Here is a 23,933-nt window from a genome sequence, read left to right as displayed (position 1 = left end):
ATGGTCCATGCTAGCTGGGTGGAACTGAAAGGAGTATGCAATGCCCTGTTTTCCAAGCTGATTTTAAATACATACATACATACATACATACATACATACATTCTGTATTCTTACCAAATGACAATTACATGATATTTACATTACTATAACATGGTATTATCTTTACTATATGAATTTTGAGTCTATGAAGATAGTAAATATATTTGCAGCATGCTATTGGCCTGCTGTGTGTAAGGGCAGATATGTACATAGGCTGTCTGGTACTAGCACTGCAAAATGGAAACTAGCACAGTACTGGCCTGCAGCTAGCACAGATGTGAAGCGGAAAGCCAGCCTCAGCCTCTCTCCCGATTCACCATCCCCAGGGCTATCCCTTATGTCACCATGGCCTTCCTGGTGCTGATCAAATGGTTTAAAAAAAAACAAAACAGTTTGTATGTCATTGTCATAATAAAAATCAACATAAAACCATATACCCGTCCTTATTATATTCTCTCTCTTTTTGCCTAGTTGTATCTCTAGGAATTTCCTTTTTTTGTAAATTTTCCTTTACAGGTTTTGTAAAAACAAGTATTAAATCAGGATGTTGTGTCTGCTTCTTTGTAACAGGTCTAGGAACAACATTCTGTACAGTATTTTCATCTGTTTTAGGGAGGAAATGTCTAGAATGCAGTGCAGCAAGCCATTCAGGTTAACAGAGAGTAAGCATGGTTTATAGGGTACCGGTAATTTGTGAACAGGGATTGGGGGGGGGGAGAGGTTGGTACCATGGTGATCTCTTAGTCATGATTCTTTTATTTATTTAAAATATTTATAAATCACCCTTTCCCCAGGCTAATTCACAACAAATGAATTAGATCAGGCTAATTCACAAGAAATATATAGACATCACAATGCAAACTGTTGCGAATGAGAAAGTGTGTCTTTCCCCCCTCCTAAAGCTCCTTGTGAGAGAACTTTAAAAGTTCATGGCCAATATGCCCTGATCCTAATCCTACTATTCAGGACACTAGAAATTCTGTGTAAACTATAATATTAGAAACAACACTGGGGATGAAAGCTGACAACTCATCCAAGCAAATGTCAAATATCTTCATTAGGTTTTTGTGTATGTGTGCAAATATTAGTTGTTCCTATAGAACACTTTTAACTGCTTCTCTGTTACAATGCTCATCCCTATAAACCACTAAGAATTTTGTTGTTTACTACGTATCTGTTTTTCTTAATTCTTCACTTATTTAACAATATTTACATACCGCCTGAATGTAGGAAAATTGATTGTAAGCTGTTTATAAAACCTCTAAGTGGTTTATGGCAATTTTAGGGTGTGTGCTCATCTTAAACTGTCTCTGTACATTCAGTGGCGGGATACTTTTGCAAGACAATTTCTATTACCCTTTGGCAGTTGGAGGGGGAAAAGACCCTTCAGATTATTAGAAACCAGGACTCCAATTTCAGGAGCCAGTATTATTATTATTGTTTATTTAAGTTCTAATCCTGCATGGAGCCAAATAATTGTTTAAAAATATTGGGTGGCATCTAATTTTTAGAGAACCAGGTGCCTGAAACATTTCCAGAGAAATTAGTTTTTCACACCCATTATCTATATCTCCAGTTAAGTCTCCATTTCTACATTGTGTTAATCATTTGTTACATTTTATCTAGCCAGCTACTAGTTTTGATGTTCCTTCATCTATTTACGTATAAGCTTTTGGATGATTAGCAAGCATAATAACTGTTGCTTTAGTGCATTGCTGAATAAAGCCTGCAGTGTTTTTAAAGAACAAGGTGTTCCTTTTTATTTTGATATAATACTGTGCTCAGTAAATTACTTGCAGTAATTTCTAGTCATATAAATTGCTGCAGGCACCTAGATGATCCCATTATGATACCGTCCACGTTCCAAGTATTTTATGCATTTTAAATAAATGCACATTCTAATTTTATTTCTAGATAATTTCCAGATTTTTTTCTGATATGTGTCTGTATTATTGACACTCTAGTTCGTTTGCACCATTGCAGCTACCTGCTGCGCCACAATGCCATCATGTTTAATGACACCGGGCTGCTTGACTAGCTGTACTCATTTCTAGTTCATTGCATTTTCTGGCACAAGGAGGCTGCAAACCTTTGGCCATAATTTTGGTATCGGACAAAATTTTCTCACTGAATACTTGAAACTTGGCCAAAAGGATGTGGTGGTCCAGATTGCTTTCCATCCATCATCACAGATAATTGTTTGTTTTTCAGATTGTGGTCTGAGAATGTTAAACCTATAGCTTAAAGTCCCAGTCAACAATTAATTTTAGACAGTAGCTATATTCTGAACTGTTTGAGGTCTGGGGGGCCAGCAGCAATGGTTCCACCCACCAACGTGCTCCTAGTGAAGTAGAGTTACAGGCAAAGAAGGGCTCTTGAACTGATCCCTCCTTTGTGTGATTAAGCAGCTTAGAAATGCTTATGGGTGAGTGAGTGAGTGAGTGAGTGAGTGAGTGAGTGAGTGAATGTCTTACCTTAAGATTCCATAAATGTCCTACTTCAAGCAAACACCTGACCACAATGGCAAATCTCTGTGACATTTGGACAAGCTGTGTTGCATCAATATGGGACTCTTGCAATGGCTGAGAAGAAAAGTGTGGTTGTGATGGAGCAGCAGATGATGGATCCCAACATGGATGGCTTCCAGGATGCAGTAAATCAAATAGTAGTGCTTTGATGTTTGTGGACAAGGTGGCAGTGCAGCTCACAGGACTCCATCCCCATCTTCCCACAAAGTTAAACTGACTTTATTTCATGGCTTTTCCTCAAAGAGTTTTGTGAAGATATTGAAAATTCTCAACTAAAGAAGTCCGCTTCACAGAACTGCATAATTTCTAGGCTCTAAAGAGATGGGGAGTGGCTGTAAAATCGCTTTAAGTTACTGCTTTGCAAGGAATCCTTTCACCCCTCCTGCTTCTTTGAGCTCCTACTCCAGTTTTGCTTTAGAATGTTCTAGAATTAGTCAAGCCATCTTTGCTGAACAAGAGTACCACCAGTCAAAACTTTTGACTCAAAAGTATAACCTATACTAGGCACAGGCAAACTCTTCCCTCCAGATGTTTTGAGACTACAGTTCCCATCATCCCTGACCACTGGTCCTGTTAGCTAGGGATGATGGGAGTTGTAGTCCCAAAACATCTGGAGGGCCAAGTTTGCCTGACCTATATGTTCAGGACTTTAAACCGAATAAAGTGTGTTGTAATCGCTTTTAAAAAGCAAAACAACAGTATTTTTCCAACTTTCTCCTAGACATGTTTACTCAGAAGAAAATCCCATTGGTTTCAGGGGAGTTTATTTCCAAAGTCGTATGCTTAGGATTGCAAACTTAAAGGCATGCCCAGACTCACCCAGGTCACAGAGGACATCTGCTGCCTTAGCAGTGGCACCAGCTACTGTGAAATGTTTGCATATGTCACAGAGGAAGTTAAAAGTTGACACAAGCCTCTCCTCCTTATTCTTATAACGTTATACATGATAAAATATTGCTGTCTTTCTCGCCAAAAGCTGCTTAGAAAAAGACATAGTGGTGTTAGCTGGTTCAAAGTAAACAGAGTCAGACAGCTTTTTATTACATAAAGGTGTAAAGTCCACACATGCCAACAGGTCCCAAGTTCAAATGAAATACCCAAGCTTAAGTAAGCCTCTCTTTTTTACTTCTTTTACTCCTTTTTTACAAGATTAGTTCTAATCTTGGGTATTTTGTGGTTCTAATTCAACTCCTAGGGGTTGAGGTCCCTTTGCCCCCCCCCCCATAAAATATTTGAGGGGACGGGCTCCCGATGTTGATGGGCATTGCCATTCAATTGATATGTGTGATTGATTATGTGAGGTGGGGCTTGCCTGGGTCCCCTGATATTTTATTCAAGTTGGCACCCCTGCCAGGGGGTTTGCCTGGGGTCTTCATATTTTTAGGCACCAGGCAAAAACATTCCTCTTCAACTAGGCTGATTAATATTCTGCAGCCTTTTAAATGTGTCTGTGGGGAGTGGGGTGTTATTGTTTTGTTGTTTTGGTTTAATTATTTACTTGTGTTTTGTCTTGCAATTTATTCTGTAAACCACCCGGAGATCTTTTGATGAAGGGATGTATATACATTTAATAATGATGATGGTGTTACAGTGGTAAAGTGTGTATGTTCAGAAAACCATCTAGGTGGTCTCAGCCTGTACCCTTTTCAATGTTATATATTTATTCTGGACTACGTTGCAGACTTCTTGTAAGCGTTCCTGAGAAGTACTTAAGCTGCCATTCTAACCCCACTGATGTAGAAGTATGCCCCAGTGAATTCAGTAGGACTTATGTCTAAGTAGGAATGGTAAGGATTGTGTGGTAAATGTGCTTGAAATGCACACATATCAGGTGTGGGGAACTGTTGAGCCCCCTGAGGTATCTGAATTGCAGTACAGTCATACCTTGGGTTGCGCGTTTTCGGGTTGCAGACCACGCCAAACCCGGAAGTGCCGGAACAGGTTACTTCCAGGTTTCAGCACTCGCACATGCGCAGAAACACAAAATGACATCATGCGCAGAATCGTGTCACGCATGTGTGCAGACGCGGCGCTGTGGGTTGCGAACGTGCCTCCCGCACGGATCATGTTCGCAACCTGAGGTATGACTGTAGTTCAGAAGATTCTGGAGGACCAAAGTTTCTCCACACATTCACTATATAAATGCTTGCTTTTATTATTGTTAAGTAGGACGCAGTGTAACCATTTCCTTTTGCAATTCCCTGATTATTTTATTTTATTTTATTTTTCATCAAGGTTTGGTATTGTTCCAGATTTACTGCATCAATTTGGAGATTCTTTTGCTAGGTGGCTAGAAAAATTATGTGTCTTTTCTCATGCCAGTAGTGAAACATATGAGGCAGCCTCATCTAGCCCAGCAAGGTATTCTGCGATGAGGTGCCTCATCACTGTCTCAGGCAGGCAGGGGAAGGGGGATTTCCAGCCCTGCTACCAGAGGGAAAAAAGAGATTATACAGCAGATAAATTAAAACCATCCAAGTCAGAATAAAAACTAGAGATAATAAAAATAAGTTCTCCTAACCAGTCCTATTTTGAGGCATGGGCTTTTTGCAAAAGTACATTTTGTTTTTAAAGAACAGCAATATATCACTCAGAACCTCACATTTTATTCAATGGAATGATGCAGCAAGTTTCCCTCAGGGTTTCTATGCCTCTTACTTTTTGAGCTTGCGAAAACCAAAGTTGTGTTTTTGCCTTGCTATGTTCTCTGTTTTTGGTTAGCTGTGGATTGGCAACTTTCAGGGCACAAATGTTGGCTGGGATCCAAAGAACAACTGCTTATTATGTCCTATGTATGCTTTTGACTCGTTTCTTAAACAGTGCTCTCTTACCCAAGCTGCGTGGTAAACTTGCCTTTGCAAATGTGGGTTGTTTCAAAAGCTATTACACATCTGGCATGGTCATCTGTTGTTTGTTTGTGTGTGTGTGTGTGTGTGTGTGTGCGCGCGCGCGCGCACGTGCGCGTACCAAAGTATCTCACTTTGGAACATGGACTTTCTATTTTGATTTCATCTATTTATCTGTTGGGGTGGGGAATAAATTTAATTATGTTTGCATTTAAAAGGGAACCTAATTAATCCACACTTTCTGAGGCAATATGCAAACTGAAAAACAGCCATCCTTTGAAATTTGCATGTCTTCAAATTTTGCAATGCAGATCGCCAAGTAACGTCAACAAAAACGCATATGCTAGAGTAAAGTATGCGTCAAAAGCTATATATTACTGAAAATAATAACAAGCGGGTTGGACTAGATGATCCTCAGGATCCCTTCCAACTCTATGATTCTATTATTCTAACGTACTATATTAGAGGAAATTGCTTTGCAGAAATGTGTATGTTAGGCAAACCTGCGTACCAATATGTGTATATTAGTAGAAATTCACTGATGAATTTTCATGAGTACTTCTGATATGCAAATGCAGAGACCTGGACGTTAAAACTGAAAACATTAGAAGCTGAAATTGATATATCCATCCATCCCTACTTTCTGTGCATCCATTTTGCTCATCTTCTTTTTACTACTACTGTTTTCCCACTACATTGATTTTATGTTGACCATGTTTAATTAAGGGACTATATTCATGTAGTCCCACCCCAAAAAATCTCTCATTCATCTCTCTTTCGTTTCAGGGTTTACAATGGTTGATACAGAAATGCCGTTTTGGCCCATGAACTTTGGAATTAGCCCAGTGGACTTCTCTGGGATGGATGAACACTCGCATTCCTTTGATATAAAGCCTTTCACTACAGTTGATTTTTCAAGCCTTTCTTCACAACATTATGAGGACCTTTCTCCTCTCACAAGAACTGACCAGATGACTGTTGACTATAAATACGACGTGAAGTTTCAAGAATGCCAGAGTATGTCAGATTTCAAATGTTTGGTTCCTTTTAGCCATTGGGAAGGGTTTATGGATCTTTCCTTTTCAATAGTGTATCTGAAACATAAAGCTCTCCCCTTTTGTTTAAACTAAACATAGTATATAGTCTATTTACATTTTTATATAAATGTATATAACTAGGATGTCTTTATTCTGATCAGGCCTACAACCCTGTATGTTTACCTCAGTTGAAACCACTGTTTGAATGAGATATCCAGTTCTGGTTTAGAGGCCAACTATGATTTGTGGCAATTAAAAATTTTCCAGGTTGCATGTCGCAGCAAACTATGATTACTGCAGCTGTACTTTGCTGTAACATCTAGGCTGTACAAATTGTCAGCCAAGATGTTTACGATCGGAGTGGAAAGGAGAAGATAGAGGAAGAAATGGGTGTGTGAGTCTGAGGGCGAAACCATGATTTGGTTATGACACCTGACCTGGCCAGTGGTTTGTTCAAGACATGCCACTGAGTTAATGACTGAAATGATATTTGCCCCACACATTCCCAGCTCATAGTTCAGGCTGTTGACCTAATACCTTCTCCATAGCCCTTTGCTAGATGTGGCTGCTTCATAGGTACATTTAATTTATTGATTGCTGATTGTAACTAGATAGATCTGTTGCCAGTTTTGCCTATGTTGACAAGCATTTCAAGATTACAGTTAATTCCCCTTTAAAACTCTTTCTCTTGTTCAGATGAAATCAAGATGGAGCCTCCTTCTCCACCATACTTCTCAGAAAAAGTGCAGATGTACAATAAACCTCATGAAGAGACCTCCAATTCTCTAATGGCTATTGAATGCAGGGTTTGCGGAGACAAAGCGTCTGGATTCCATTACGGAGTGCATGCATGTGAAGGCTGCAAGGTAGGCAGTCTTCAGTAAAATTTGTCCCTTTTAAAAAGTTTTCTATCATTTCAAAACATTTATTCCTTTGCCATGATCTGAGATGCGAGATCACACAGCTTCTGATGAGTGAACAGGACATGGAACTTTCACATGTTTTATCTGTTCTAAGCTGATTTCAACTAGAAATGCCTTCCATTTATCCTGGAAGCTGAATCGTAATATTCTAAGGAGACAAAATGCATCTTCAGGTAGGAGTTCAACAGAAATAGGAGAGTGTCTCTCATACAGTCAAGGGCCGCCAAATAAACAGAAATCACACTTCTCACAAGACGTCCAAAGCTGTTCAAGCTATAAAAAAATTTTTTGTCATACATAGTCTTTCAAATTACAGAAATGCATTTCTTTAAAACAGCGCTGTAAATATTTTTTAAAAAATAGGTTTCTCCAAATTACTATTTAGGATATTATTTTTGCAAAGTTACAATCAATAAAATAAACAATTGTTACACCTAAAGTCAATATTTTTCTACTATCCTACATGTAACAAGTTCGTAACTTGTAGTTGTGTAAATCATAGCTACCTCCAAGCCTGCATGCTTGTGATGGTAATCAGTGCTTTAAAAAAACTGTTTCGGGGTACTCTCATTTTCCTACTCATATTGAAATACTGCCCCTCAATGAGGCCAAACTTAGATACACAAAATCTTTAGGGGTATGTATCCCCCTGCATCCCCCCAGGAAAAAAACACTGATGGAAACATCCATTGAAACCAAGACAACCTTATTTTAAGTAAATATATTTTATAAAATACTTTGCTCTTCTGTTTGAACTTCTGAGCAATGGGTTGTTGTTTGTAATGTGAATAATTTCCCCTTACATATTGTGGCACAGGTATCTCCAGAATAAATGGATAGATGTTCATTTTTACAGATAAGGCAGGAAGCAGTGGAAGACTCCTTATAACTAATATTTTCTCCCCATTCCTTCACGCCCATTGAAGGGTTTCTTTCGCAGAACAATCCGGCTAAAGTTAATCTATGATCGGTGTGATCTCAACTGTCGCATTCATAAGAAAAGCAGAAATAAATGTCAGTACTGCAGATTCCAGAAATGCCTTGCAGTTGGAATGTCACATAATGGTGAGAATATTGCTTTCTTCTTCTTCTTCTTCTTCTTCTTCTTCTTCTTCTTCTTCTTCTTCTTCTTCCAGTAGTTTGGCATTATGACATGTTTTGATGTATAAACAAGTTGTGTCACCTGCAGTTTCCAAACCATCTTCAAAGGCAGCCCCATGTAAAACACATTGCAGTAATCTAACCTTGAGGTTGCCAGAACATAGACAGGACAAGTTAGGTTATCCCTGTCCAGATAAGGGTATAGCTGGACCCACAGCTGAAGCTGATGGAAGGCACTTCGCACACCACTGAAGACATTTGAGCCTCAAGCAACAGTAATGAATCCCGAAGTACCCACAAGCTACGTGTACAAACTTAGGTGTATGGCTGTAAATAAAGAGAGCCCAAGGGCCAGTTCACACAGGCAAATAGTTTCTATGTGACCCCACAGATAGAGCTTTGAGTAGGGAAGAGTATGATGTGAAGTGTTGCTCCTAGGATACACTCCCACTGTGGTTACTGGAGCTGTGTTTGAAACCCAGCAATCACAAAAACTGAAGCAGGACCATTAAGTGCTACTTCACACAGCAGCCCAAGCACAAAGTTCCTTCCAGAAAGAAGAAGAAACATGTTCACCAAGCCAAACAGCTGGTTGAGATCTGCATTTGTCAGCGATATGCTGTTATTTATGTGCCGTGCCTGTTGTACACAAGCAATATTTATCATTCTTTAAGTTCCCATCACTACTGCTGTTTTCTGTTGTTATTGCATCGTCGTATTTCAGGCATACATTTAGAAATAAGCTGTATCCTTCTGTTTCCAATCTAATACATGGAATATAGAGGTTACTAAAAAAAATAAATGGACAGCACAGGTACCACACATTTGGATAAAAGAAAATATGCTACATGAGCAGTGGACTATTTGTCATCGGTGCCTCAAATTCTATCACATATAGCTGTAAATTTGAGTATGGAAGTCTGTGGGGAAAAATTGATTTGGGGAGTTGTAGAAAAGTGGTGGGTGGGAAAGGACTTGAGCACCTTCTCTGCCTCCACCCCCACTATTATGTGTTGAAAATCTTCCGTTCCCACAGTGAGCAACATGTGGTCTTCCAGATACTGCTGAACTACAACTCTCATCATCCTTGACCATTGGCCTAGTTAGCTAAAGTTGATGGGCGTTGGAGACTGACAACATCTGGAAAGATGGTGGTCTTCTACTCCCACACTTAATGACCACAGTTTTAGATAGCTTAGTCTTTATTGTTGTGTGAGGTCCAAGCCAAGACTTAGTGTGCTGACGCAGGACATTTTAAAATACATCCTCTCTGTCCTTTAAGGTTATCTTCATAAATTCATGTGAAAATACCTAACATCAGAATCCTTGAGAGAATAAATTATAATGAAGATTCTGGAGACTTTCCTTGGCAAAGCCAGATGAAAACAGGAATAGAATGTCATAACATAAAGACTTATGTAATTCAAAGAGAAAAGAATTGCAGGCATGACTGGGAAAATATAGTCAGTGTGGTTTTTGTTATTCTCATAATAAAATGCAGTTTGCTGACGCCAAAAGGAAATCTTAATTTGGTATGCTAATACCAACAAACAAATTGTTATGATAAATATTCTCTCAAATATGATTTTGTTTTGTTTTTTTAAGGACAAAAACCTTCGCAAATATTTTTGTAGAACTTCTTAGACTTCCACTCTTGTTAAGAAAAGCTTTTAAAAGATAAAACCAAATTACAGTGACTCCCGCTGAAACCTATGCTTCATACTAGGAATCAGAATGAAAAATGTAGCAATTCTTTAAAAGATTTGGCAGTAGTTTTATATCTCCGTCTCCTTGGTATGATCTACCAATTCTTGCAGCTGTCTTATAGCTCCCTGTTTTTCAGTGTGGACTGGAGATCTAGGCTGTTTCTTCATCATTGTGAGTGGGAACTAGGTGCTGATGTTTCCCTTGAATATAGGATAAGCTTTCTGCATCATCCAGTGTATTGTCATTATCATTGTTCTACCATCTGGTGAAGTTTAGTCTGATGCCTGCCCTCCTTCTGCTGTCTACACCCATGTATCATTGAACCAAAGGAGACAGACATGTAGCTGCTGAATTCACAGCTCACCACAACTGCCAACACAAGCCCATCCTGATCAGTATATTGTCTGTCAGGGTAGACTAGAGCTTAAGGGTGGTAGTCAGCAGTTCAAAAGCATACCAGCGTGAGTAGATAAATAGGTACCACTGTGGTGGGAAGGTAAACAGAGTTTCCATGCGCTCTGGTTTCCGTCACGGTGTCCCGTTCCGCCAGAAGTGGTTTTGTCATGCTGGCCACATGACCCGAAAAAGCTGTCTATGGACAAATGCCAGGTCTTTCAGCCTGAAATCAGAGATGAGCACCGCATCCCATAGTCGAATTCGACTGGACCTAACTGCCCAGGGGTCCTTTACCTTTATCTAGTTAGCTAACTATTAATCAGGGCATACCCACTGACAACAGGGGCCATTTCTAACTTAGGTCAATTATTTTTAATGAGTCTACTCTTAATAAACATTAGTTGACTACAACCCATGGCGTATAATATTACTCCAGACAAAGCTAGCTGTTAAGCAAGTCATGTGGCTGCTGTGAGGATCTGCAATCCTGTTTCAAGTTACCCCGTCTCCACTCCCCTGTAGTGGCCCACTTTGCATGGAGAGATCATACCACTGTTCCTCCTCCTCCTCCTCCTCCTCTAGCCGGCAAAGAAAACATAGCACAATCCCTGGTTTAGTGTTATGTCTGAGCCAGGGATTGTGGTTTGTTTCACTCCAAGCAGGCTGTGACCGGAAAGCCAAGAGCAAACCTTGGCTCAGCATGGTAGTTTATTATCAGTACAAGAAACTGTGATCTCTTGTTTGTATATAACAGGGATTATTATGTGTTTCCCTTGTTTGCTAGAGGGCAAGAACAAAGCGGGAGCCTTCTGTGCATTCATGGTAAACTTTTAAGTACTATTACTGTGACATGCAAACACTGTCGTACAACTTACTTATCCTTGTCCCTAAACCAGAACTTTAGCTGCTGCTGTCAAAGGACAAGAAGAAACACAGCATAATAATACTGGAGTAAGTTTTATGTTACATGAAAAGGGAAAGTACAGTACTTGACAATGGATTGCCATTTTCAGCTACAGGCCTGTGCCTTTTGTAATACCAAATGCCACCCTCACTGATAAATACGCCTCCCATTTCATGCTAGCTAGTAATCCAACAGGTTAACTTTCTCCTCACATGCTTCCCATTTATTGTATGTTTTTGCTAGGAAGAGCAAACACTGTGTAAATTGTTTGTGACTTCACTATTCGGAGTTACAAAGATACTGATAAATGTGCTACCTCAGATTTTCAGTGCAAGAACTGACCACAACATCACACTATTAATAAAATGATAAAATCATAAAAGATCAGACTTTCCTACATTTGTATGGATTAACGCAGGCTTCCTCAACCTCGGCCCTCCAGATGTTTTTGGCCCACAACTCCCATGATCCCTAGCTAGCAGGACCAGTGGTTAGGGATGATGGGAATTGTAGTCTCAAAACTTCTGGAGGGCCAAGGTTGAGGAAGCCTGGATTAACGTATCAATTCCACTGGGTGTTCAGAAATAGTGTAGCATTGAAACTACTAGTTATTGACTAAAATAAATGATATTCATTACTATTTATAAACAACGGGAAAGTTCTAACAAATTTTCAACTCAGCTGTGCCAAAACTCTTATTCATATTCCTAACAAACCTGAATATATTGTTAAATACAACATAATTTTAACCTGACCATATTTTTCCATACGAGAACTTGCCATTTTAGGGTGATAGCCTGATTGTCTGGATTTTCCATTAGCTATCACATCTTGTCCATCATCTACAGTTGCTTTCTATGACTTGAGAAGGGAAGCCACATGACACAATGCAACTTAAGCTGACTTCCAGCACCTGAGGTTTATAGCACTTACCTAGGAAATTCTCAGATTGTTAAAGGTGTAATGTGCTTTACTGTGAGTTTATTGCAGGCAAACACAGCAGGGCAGCTTAGGAACACAGGGGTTGTCAGTTGCCTGCTCTATTAAGGGCTATAAAGCCTAAGTACATGGAAATGTGTGGTAGAAATGAAGACTGTAAATAATACCGTCGCCACTTTTAGAAAGGGAAGCACACATCTCTTCACGATACATAGAATACATACAGCTGAAACTGCAAAACATTCCACAGTAGCACCATGTTGACAATTCCTCACTGTTTCTGGAGCACTAAGACCTCCTTGCAATGGTGGTGCTTCAGAGGGAGAAGGCAGAGGTGCTCCGGGTTTGGAGTGCTGGTGAATGACCCACAACACCACAGTGGGCACTCTGCAGCACTACATTGAGGGACAATTCAGCCAGAATATTAGAGATCTTGGTGACCACAAAAACCCTATTGGGTCCAGACATAGCCAACAGACCATGGGTTAGCCACCCCTAGTCTATAGACTAAGGGCTACATTTTGGTTTCCTGTGTCTTTTAATCCAACACTTTGATCACAGACATAATGCATGTACAATTTCACCCAGCAAGAACAAATTCAACCTATTTGGATGCTGAGATTTTCCACATGCAGGCTTTGGCGTAATGTATGAGGTTTGAGGATACGCAGTAAACCATTCCTCCCAATAGCAAAGCGTCAGGCAGCTTGACAATGATTTCTCACTGGCAACTGTTGTTGGCAACTGATGAAATGTATAGGCTGTCTGTGCAGGGGGGAAAGGATACTGCATGCTGGAGTCCAAAGCAAATATCAGTAGGCCATTTATTCAAAGGTTTCTATTGGAAGAAATCATAGGGAGGGGATATTTTCAGAAAGATGTCTAAATTTACACCATACTAAGAGAGCCTCTGCTCCCTGTGGAGCTGCTAGGCCCCATTCTGTTCTAATGGTGGTGTGAAGAATTGATCCCCAAAGTAATAATAATAATTAATTTTATTTATATCCCGCCCTCCCCAGCCAAAGCCGGGCTCAGGGTGGCTAAGAACAATAAAATTGTACAACATTCTAAAATCATTCCATTATAAAATTAATTCAAATCAAATTGATGGCAACCATTGGGCTAGAGTTCTGTGAAGATTGCCAAAGGAGGGAGTCAGGCTGTGCCCTTACCAAAGGCCTGGTGGAACAGCTCTGTCTTGCAGGCCCTGCGGAAAGATGTCAAGTCCCGCAGGGCCCTAGTCCCTTGTGACAGAGCGTTCCACCAGATCGGAGCCACAGCCGAAAAAGCCCTGGCTCTAGTTGAGGCCAGCCTAACCTCTCTGTGGCCTGGGATCTTCAGGATGTTTTTGTTTGAAGACTGTAAGTTCCTCTGTGGGACATACCAGGAGAGTACCCAGTACCCAGACTGAAATGGCTGGAGATCCAGGAGGTGCTCCTTCTTGGGAACAGGGTTCACTGAAAGCCAACTATGATGGAAATAAATCAATGTCCATCCCCGGTGACAAGCACTGAAGCAAGCCGCTGATCAAAGTTTTCCTTGTGTTTGGGGCCATCGGAGGCTCTTTCCAGGTGTGAGGAAAATGCTGCTTCTGACCCAGCAACATGATGTAACCAAGGGTGTGTTGAGTGCTCACATACTAAAAATAAATATATAAATAAAAATGGCCCTTGGAAACTGTGCAAAGTTGCTGTGCAGTGTATAGGGAGATAATGTTGGACACCTCATTTATCAAATGTCTAATCTAGCATACTCCCACAGCCTGACCACAATTCATCCTCCCACTTTTCCCTCCTTTTTTTCAAGAGACTTATTTTCAGAGACGCTTAAGATTCAGAGAGGCTTAAATTTGTTTATTGGTACTGATGTATTGATGTTTGACGGCTCTGATGAAGGCCAGCCTAAGCATGAGGCGCTGGCAACACCAGTCACCTGGACACCCAACTGCCAAATACACATGCCCTTGAAATGAATTGGAGCCTCTCTATTCAGGCTCCTAGTCGAATGAACAAAATACCTCTAAATTTTCCTAATTAACCACACAACTTGTTGCAGGCTTGTGATCTCAGGTTGCCAAGCCCAGATGCTCTCAGGAACTGGTCTATGAAGCTCTATCACGGCCTGCACATTTTATGGGTTTATCAATATGTTTCCATTCTTTTTAATACACTTTCCCCATTTTTTAATTTAAGAATCCATCTTGAAAAGCTGTAGAAGGAGACTTTGCCTATACAAATAGCATTTGCAAAGAGTTTTACAATTGCATGTTAGCTGCGCTTCATTCCTGTTGTAACATTTTCCTTTCCCTGCTCTCCTTTCTTCAGCTATCCGGTTTGGGCGAATGCCACAGGCTGAGAAGGAGAAGCTCTTGGCGGAGATTTCAAGTGATATCGACCAGCTAAATCCCGAGTCTGCTGACCTGCGGGCCCTTGCCAAGCTCCTGTATGATTCATACATAAAGTCCTTCCCGCTAACCAAAGCCAAGGCGAGGGCGATCTTGACAGGAAAGGCAACAGACAAATCGGTTAGTTCTCTCTGCTTCCTATTCTCTTTTTCGGGCAAATGATTTACCATACTAACGGATCAGTATTTTATGTTAGTTTGTTTTTAAAGCCTCCTGCATTTGGCAATTACATCTTTCAAGCTAGGAAACACAGGAAATGTTTTTAGATAGGATAAGTAAACATTATTTGAATAACCTAATAAAATATTTGAATGCAGTACAAGAATGCGAAGGTCAGCATAACCTTTTTGGACTTGCTGAGCCCCACTTCTTCCTGTTCCGTCACCCTGTTTTCCATAGGTTATCTCCCACATTAATCCAGCAGGGCTATCCAGTAGAGAAGATGCTGTAATACTTATTTCAAACATCCTGAGCATCGTATGCTGCCTATACAGACCAGGTCCCTAAAGATCCATTCCTAGGCAGATGTCGCTTCTGGCCTTCCTTCCTTGTGATTCATGCTGGTACTGCCGCCAGACTTTTGCAGAGTGTAACACTTTATACTAAAATCCAACATTTATTCTTTCTTCAAATTGTGCACCTTGAGTCAGCTCATGTCTTTTTCCTCACAAGAGAGGTTTTATTTTACTGAGGAAAATCTGTAAAAGGACTGCTCCATTTGCGATCTGAGGTGCTGTGTTTGTTCCAGTGGGGTACTCAAGGCTCCGGCCTGCAACAGGCTTCACTCTTGTCTCAACGTAAAAGAAGAGCACAGGCATTTCTACCTCTGGAGCTTCACCCATCATTAAAATTATCCTCTCATGGAGCTCTTGTTATTTCTCACTGCAAGTGCTTTGTAAAACTGCAGGTGCCAAGCACTGTCTTAAAACTAGATGCATATTCTCCCTTCTCTCACACATAAACCTTTTCTAAGTTAATGCTCACTGCTCTGCATAGGTGCATTGCCTAAAACAGGCATAGGCAAACTCGGCCCTCCAGATGGCTTGGGACTACAACTCCCATCATCCCTAACCACTGGTCCTGTTAGCTAGGGATGATGGGAGTTGTAGTCCCAAAACATCTGGAGGGCCGAGTTTGCCTATGCCTGGTCTAAAATCAAAGGAAGTATATTGCTTAAGGAACATTCACCCCAACCGAACTTTGGATTTATGCAAGTATAACCAATACAATCAATGACGCAATTAAAACTCGTGATTAATTGATTTAAGATGTACTTAATTGGCTTGCAGCTTGGTATAGGAAAGCCTTGCTGGCAAGAAAACTCTTCTTGAGCAATATTCAAAGTACTTTTACCACAAAAAAACTGCAGTATCAAGACAACTGGCTTGGGTTTCATCAGGTTTCAAAAACTATTTTGTTTGGGCAGTCATAGTTGTATCTTTAGGAATTAGGATTGAGGCTTGGGTTTGTGAAAATATAATCAGGAGGCTTAGTTTGGTCAGAATAGAGTACAGTCGTATCTTGGTTTTTGAACATAATGTGTTCCGGATGTCCGTTCGACCTCCAAATGTTTGGAGTGTCCTGCAGCCAATCGGAAGCCGCACCGGACGTTCGGCTTCCGAGGCAAAGTTCGCAAACTGGAACACCTACTTCCAGGTTTGCAACGTTCGAGTTCCAAGTTGTTCGTGAACTAAGCTGTTCCAAAACCAAGGTACAAGTGTATACACTTCCAGAGTATACACTAAATACATTACCACCATAGCTGCTAGAAGGCTGTGAAAATTTGTGTCCGGGGCTTTTTTATAATAATAATAATAATAATAATTTATTATTTATACCCCGCCCATCTGGCTGGGCCTCCCCAGCCACTCTGGGCGGCTTCCATGAAAACCAGAAATACAGTAAAATGTCACACGTTAAAAACTTCCCTGAACAGGGCTGCCTTAAGATGTCTCCTGAATGTCAGGTAGTTGTTTATCGCTTTGACATCTGCTGGAAGGGCGTTCCACAGGGCGGGCGCCACTACCGAGAAGGCCCTCTGCCTGGTTCCCTGTAGCTTTGCTTCTCGCAGTGAGGGAACCGCCAGAAGGCCCTCGGCGCTGGACCTCAGCGTCCGGGCAGACTGATGGGGGTGGAGACGCTCCTTCAGGTATACTGGACCGAGGCCGTTTAGGGCTTTAAAGGTCAGCACCAACACTTTGAATTGTGCTCGGAAACGTACTGGGAGAACCCCAAACTCGGCTTATTTGTACCTCCGAATCAATGGGAGAATTAGCATGAGATTAAATCTTCCTGGTTGAAATCGTTGGGATTTATTGGTGCCTAACAGTGACTGCATTCTGCCCCTTGCATAGCAATTCAATCTATGCCCCATATAATCTGATTGTGACAGACACCAGACCAGGAGCACCAGCTCCTGGGGACAAAGCCCTTTTGGGGCTCGTTTCTGCACCCCCCCAACATCAATACTGGCTACTCCCATGGGTACTTGGCGTTACCTCAAAGGAGCATCACATTTAGTGGTGCATACCTCGAATATTAGTTGATACTCTCCTTTATTCCCCATCTTAAAAATTATTTATTTTCAGCTCAGAAACCCTTTCCACACTGTTCCTAAGGAAATAGTTTGACAACTGGAGCCCAAGTACAGTAGTCAGTTTTGAAGAACTGTTGTTACATCCCTAATAGCCCTACTTATTTTTGCAACATTTGCAAAAGCTTTCAGGGTTCAGTTTGCCCAAGTGATCTTGTGTTTGGTGAGCTAAGGTGAGCTAGTTAATTTGGACCATGTAAGTGACTTTGTGGTGTTTGAACATCATGCTAATGCACCGCTCATGCAATTTATATGGGGTGTGCTCATGTGATCTTGTTTGTCTCTGAACATTGAAGAACCTGCCACCAGGGTAGAATTTACCAGCATAAAACTATAAATGAAAAGACAACCCCCTGTAAAATGGTCTTTCTCAAGCACACTTTAAAAGCACTATAGTAAGAATAAATGCGCTCATTCAGTAAATAATGAGTAAAACTTTTATTATTATTTGTACTGTAATGGACTTTGTGTTCTGAAAACGTCAAAATGTTTACTATGGACACAATTTAAAGTTATGTTCCTCGTTTTAATTGTGCCCACATCTGCGTCACATGTCAATGATTGGTAATGCTCTAGTAGTTTGTGCAGTCAAAAATTACTAAGTAACCAGCCTTTCTCTGGAATGTACTGCTCTCACTGGCTATGGCAAAATAAACTTGAAGTTACAGAGTCCATTTCAGCCTCTCCAATTTGCACCAGTTTGCATCTTCCTGCTACACCAGCACACCAGCACTGCATGTTTCCTTACTGAATTGAAACATTCATTTAACATTTTCTTGGCTGTTGTGAAATATCTTTCTTCCATGCTGCTTAGAACAGAGCATCTTATTTAATAGGTTGCTAACATTTATATCTATATCTTCATCCAAATAACAGAGCAGTGAATAGGAACAGATGTCATTAATGATACGTTGCTCGAGTTTGCTGGAATAGCAACTCAACTTGCTGTCTATAAATGAGAATAATTGTGAATAAGAAAGCCTTGGTTTTTAAATAGTTACTTGGCAGTCCAGTTTAATTAATGTGCTGTGGGTATTGCAGCTGTGCCTTCTCTTTACCATTTGTAACTGTAAGCCCAGTATATTATAATGGAACAAATGAGTTCTACATATCCATGTTCTTTATTTGATTATCACAAACATAATGTAAAATAGCCATCTTTGATCAGGTACCACAGAGTGTACCTGGTTTAACCTCAGGCACAATAATTTTTCAGCAGTGGTTGAAAAACCACAATTATTCTTAAAGAATATATTCAGAATACTGTAATTACATTGTACTGCAGTGTTCAGTAAGTCTGTGGAAACCCAGATTAAATGTTTCCCATGCCTAATGTTTCAAACATATCAATACTTCAGAATACTAAATTCCTCTGTGCATTTAGGATCAGTGGTTTAGGGTGTAACCCTATACGGAAGATCTACAAGCTACAGGGGCTGTATGAATTTGTGAAAGACCCTCAACATCAGCAGAATATTCATTATACTGCTGGCATGATGGATAAGAATAAGTCTTGAAGTGCTTTAGAGAGCTGAAGGGGATATTTAGAAAATCAATGAGATGTCTCTACTTGCAGAATCTTCATACTTCCCAAGGTATAGGGAAAATTTATTTACAGGGAACTGAATTTTAAAAATGTCCCGTAACCAAGGAAATGAGGTATAGTATTTCTCAGATCCAAAAATGAAATATATAAATATCAGTGTAACTGTCCTACAAAAAGTCCCTGGCCATTGGGACTGTTGAGAGTTGTCATTCAACATCATCTGAGGAGCAATATGTTGGCTATACGTGATGGACATTTTAAGTACATTTAGGACAGTTATGTACTGCGTAACTGATCACATTTATCCTCAGTTATCTAAAATGAAATTATTTCTGTAACCTTGCAATTGTTGCATTTGGGTTGAAATGAACTATTTTGAGGTAGCTGTCATACATTTTCAACTGAGATAATTGGGTCCAGTCTCATCCGTAGTAGTTTCCTAGCTGTTGTTGCTAGACTATGACACCACTGTGAATTTGCAGTTTCTATGCTTTGTAATGTGTGTTTCTAGGGAAAGCACTTGTACTGCAATTTAAATCCTGGCTTTAAAGAGTGTTAGTTTCTTAATGATCATTCTGGATTCTTGTAAAAATATTATTTTTTTCAGGCTAAAGTAAAATAAATAAAAATCAATGACAATAATGTGTTTCAAAAAAGATTAAAAAAAACAATGTTCTTAGTCTGTTTACTTCTTTTTTCAAATTGAAGTTTACCTTAAAGGAAACTATGACTTTGTTTAGGGGAACAAAAATCAATTTGTTTGCATGGAGCAATTTGTAAAGCAGCCTACCTCCAAAAACCTAGTTTCATTGCAAGCATGGGAAAATGTCATGGCCTGATTTGCTCACTTGCAGATGGTTTAAGCATCCTAACCCTCTTTGCTTTCATTGCTCTCTGAGGGTTTTGACTCCTAAAATTACTCCCCTAAGTATGCCAGTGAAATACATACTCATTCCCTGTCAACTTCTTTCTGTTCTTGAACCATGATTCATCCTTCCTAATTTCCGTGTGTCTAGTTTCAGTAGCACAGTGTGCTTTATGTAGGAAGGAAGCCTGACAGTCAGCTGTGTTTTCCTTTTTCAGCCATTTGTCATTTATGACATGAATTCCTTAAAGATGGGAGAAGACCAGATCAAGTGCAAACATCTGACCCCCATGCAAGAGCAGAATAAAGAGGTTGCCATCCGTATCTTCCAGCGCTGCCAGTTCCGTTCCGTCGAGGCTGTTCAAGAGATCACAGAATTTGCCAAAAACATTCCAGGTTTTGTAAATCTAGACCTGAACGACCAAGTAACTCTCCTGAAATATGGGGTTCATGAGATCATCTACACACTCCTTGCCTCCATGATGAATAAAGATGGTGTTCTCATTTCCAATGGTCAAGGGTTCATGACTCGGGAGTTCCTGAAGAGCCTCCGGAAACCCTTTTGTGACTTTATGGAGCCCAAGTTTGAATTCGCTGTCAAATTCAACGCACTGGAATTAGACGACAGTGACCTGGCAATATTTATAGCTGTCATCATTCTTAGTGGAGGTAAGTGTGACACAACCATAGTTATCCTTGGGCTGGAGTGAACCTTGAGCCACCATGCATATCTCAGCACACTAGCCGTATAGTTTGCCCTGCAAAGGGCTTGATGCCTCACCTGTTTCTGCAGGAAAGGAAATGGCGGCTGGGTTTACTGAGTCCTGGTAAGCTGCCTTGAGATCCTCATGGTTAACTCTGAAACTATTTGATAAGTAGGTTCTTGCCTTCGAAGGTCCAGTTCACACTATGGTCACTTCCACACCATACGTTGAAAGCACATGGCTGCCCCCAAAGTGTCCTGGGGACTTGAGTCTGTTAAGGAGGCTGGGAGCAGGAGTTCTCTGAGGGTTCAACTACAGTTCTCAGGATTCTTTGTGGGTAGCTGTGTACTTCAAATGTGCTTTGAATGTATGTGGTTAAATTGACCTGCATATTCCTTTGATTTCAAACAGAGGCCACTGGAAGCAAAACAGCCCTCTAAACCCTATGGCACACATGATGCAACTGCTGGCATGATATGTGTTGATGTGGGTAATGGGAAGGAGTGATCCACCAGGTACTGCAGTCTCACTTGGAGCAATCTTCCATCACCACTCCTGCTTTGATCACTGTGCTTAATATGAAAGGGTGGGGAAATAAATGAAGGCCAATAAAGCATCTGCCTTTATGAAAGATGAAATTGCCCTTCCTGAGAGGTTAAAAGTATCTTCCAAGATTTCTAGGGATTTCTGTCAGCAGCTGCTCTGGTCTGTATGCAGCTACTGCCCCATGTGGTGAGCTCCTGAACTGCATGTTGCCCATATGCCTAAGCATCTTGGTATCCTCAGGCCTTGTACTGACTGCCTAGCCAAGCTGGCCGTTGGACAGGAAGTAGTATAAGAGGTCTTCCTGTCCAAGTTAACCCTTGCTTGAACAACAAGTATTCCTGAGCTCTGTCGTGTTTCTGTGTCCTTTGGCTGCCCTTCAGCCCTGACACCAAGCTGGTTCCTCAATCTTGCCTCCTGGTTCGTTCTAACTACTGTACTAGTTTCATTCCATGGCACCTGGTTTACCTCAGATTGTTGCGCATGGCCCTCACCTTGACGGCCTCATCACAAAATATAGCGTAGGAAGCTACCGTACACACCAGGCAAAACGATATGCTCATTTGTTGCCTCCTATGGCAATAATTCTCCAGGGCCTCTGGCAGAAGCCATTTCATATCACCTGTTACTCATCCTTTAAGCTGCAAATGCCAGAGATTGAACCTGGGATTTTCTACAACTGAATGGCAGACTCTTGCCACAAGGAGACCAGCATCCCCAGAGTGAGGGCACTCGTCCCACACCCTCCAAGTGCCACTGTTGCCCCCCTGAGTTGCATTAGCATTGCTAAGCACAGCCCATCCAGCAAATCCTATGTGCATTCTTCTGTCTCCTTTCCGGCTTCCCAGCTGCATTCGCTATTTTCATGGTTTGACATGGCCAGGTTTTAAAGGGCTTAATCACTCGTTGGCACTTCTCTCATGTTCACTTGAAACTCCAGTCCTGTGACGTGTTTTCATTAGACTAACTAAAATCACATTTATCAAGTACATATGCCGTCAGAATATCTTTACTTGAGAAAGGTTTTGGAATAAATTGGTCCCCAAGCACTCTGAATTAACTGACTAAAGGCAAGTAGGATCCCTGCTATATTTCTTGGATAGCTACAATGAAATTTTGAAGCCCAAAAGGGCCTTTTATAATATGAGCCAATGGTCTTGGGAGTGGTTTCCCCATATTAATGAAAAGTCTACAAATGAGAAACATACTGCTAACTCCCTTATTTGCTTTAATAGAATTCAGTATTTGACTGCAAACTGGGATTTGTACAGAAATGTTTTGTTTTCTATTAGATAAAGTTATTTTAAATCTTGCCTCCTAGCAGTATAATATAACGCTAAAGTCTTTTGATTAATGTGAGCCTCATTCCCCAACTACAAGTAATATTAATTTGACAAATATAGTTAATTATAAATATTAGTACTGAATTACAAAACGGTTAATACTTCAGTCATCAGTGCCTCTGAAGCTGATCTAGTAGCTACAAATATAAAGTATGTCCAGTTGTACAAATTTCTGATTTGTATATCCCAAGACATATCCTTCCTTTGCCTACAAAGGTTTATTTAACTGTCAAAGGTATTTAGCACTTATTAACAGTCTGCATCTTCCTCTAAATACCAAATATTCTATGTGGTATCTCATTTGGCAATTTTTATTTTCAGTGAGCTAGATCTACTTGAGTCAGAGTAGACCCACTGAAGTCAATAGACTACCAGTTTAATCAATATTGTTTATCATCTATTCTAATGATATCAAGGGTACATTGGGTGGAATTCCACATAGTGCCCTGCATGTGTGCCTTGTTCCATGCACACAACTTAGTTGAATTCTGCCCATTGGCAGCAGATAACGAAATCCTTAGGCTTATACTCACCCACTTAAACATCAACAAGCTTACTGGAAAAAATAAATAAGGTCTTTAACAGAATGAAAAGGTGAGGGAAGAGGTTGAAGGCAACACTTTCTGCTAGAGTATAAAACATTTTGAAATCCCCTCTTTTTGAAATGAGATTATGTGGAATCCCATCTATTTCATTTGAAGCTTCTAAGGTTTTGTGGATGGGGATAGCGGCATTCAGAGTGCGGGAGAATGAGGTTACATCTTTCCTTCCACACAAGCCACCTGTGCCTGCCCCACCTCTAAGGTCACCAGAAAGCTTGTCACTTCCCAAATGCCATGAATCATTATGGCTGACTATGTAATTTTTTTAAATCTGCAATATATCTGTCCCAAGTTTCAAAAAGTTCACCAAGTGGTTTGCAGAGTGGAGCTAACACCAATTAATAAAAACTTTTTGAAAACCAAATAGTAACATCGGGAAAGCAAGCATCATCACATTCCTAAGGTCACAATTAAAAATGTGTGCGTTTACCTACCTTTGGTAAGAAAACGTAAGAAGAAGATAGATGAAACTTCCAAGGAAATGCATTCCACTATTCCAATGCCTCCACAAAAAAGGTAGTATTCCTGGAGGGTGACAATTTTGCCTTCTATGAAGAAGGAATTGATAGCAAATTCTCAGTGACTGCCCTTAAGATTCCTATGAGTCCATATGGGGCAAGGATTCTCCCTGCATTTAGTCTTGCAGTTATGAAAAATAGCACCTTGATTTATCTTGTAAGCAAAGTTGTAAACAGTGTAGGTATAATATGCCAGTTTCAAAGCTTTATTTTTGCCAGTCCACACCCAGTAACAGAAATCTTCTCTACAGTACTAACTGTATTCCAGACTGTCTTTCAGATATAATGCACATTACAGTACTCTAGTCTGGACATCACTAGGACATGAATAGCAGTGGCGGTTTCTTGTGAAGTAGTACACGTTCAAGTTTGCAAGTGAAAATTGCAGTAATCAC

The 23,933-nt window shown here is 40.5% G+C and overlaps 1 protein-coding gene and 1 long non-coding RNA gene across 5 annotated transcripts in view; one reads left to right on the top strand and one right to left on the bottom strand.

The window, feature by feature from the left end:
* LOC308577261 overlaps window positions 1-23,933 on the bottom strand; it is an 85,098-nt gene that overhangs the window by 28,992 nt on the left and 32,173 nt on the right. The gene's annotated exons all lie outside the window — the stretch shown is intronic.
* PPARG (peroxisome proliferator activated receptor gamma) overlaps window positions 1-23,933 on the top strand; it is a 65,624-nt gene that overhangs the window by 36,967 nt on the left and 4,724 nt on the right. For 3 of the 4 annotated variants that reach the window (XM_081176850.1, XM_081176853.1, XM_081176852.1), the window contains 5 exons: window positions 6,200-6,430; window positions 7,147-7,316; window positions 8,300-8,438; window positions 14,745-14,944; window positions 20,047-20,497. In XM_081176850.1, coding sequence (XP_081032976.1) covers window positions 6,208-6,430; window positions 7,147-7,316; window positions 8,300-8,438; window positions 14,745-14,944; window positions 20,047-20,497 — 1,183 coding nt within the window. In that variant the 5' untranslated portion in view covers window positions 6,200-6,207. Of the gene's footprint in view, window positions 1-2,121; window positions 2,693-6,199; window positions 6,431-7,146; window positions 7,317-8,299; window positions 8,439-14,744; window positions 14,945-20,046; window positions 20,498-23,933 lie in introns of those variants that run through there. The other variant, XM_081176851.1, reaches the window with a different exon arrangement.

This window comes from Podarcis bocagei (genome assembly GCF_964188305.1).
Source record: "Podarcis bocagei genome assembly, chromosome: 2".
NCBI lineage: Eukaryota > Metazoa > Chordata > Lepidosauria > Squamata > Lacertidae > Podarcis > Podarcis bocagei.
The sequence above is the reverse complement of the archived record's forward strand: the minus strand, read 5'-3'. Positions and strand labels throughout refer to the sequence as shown.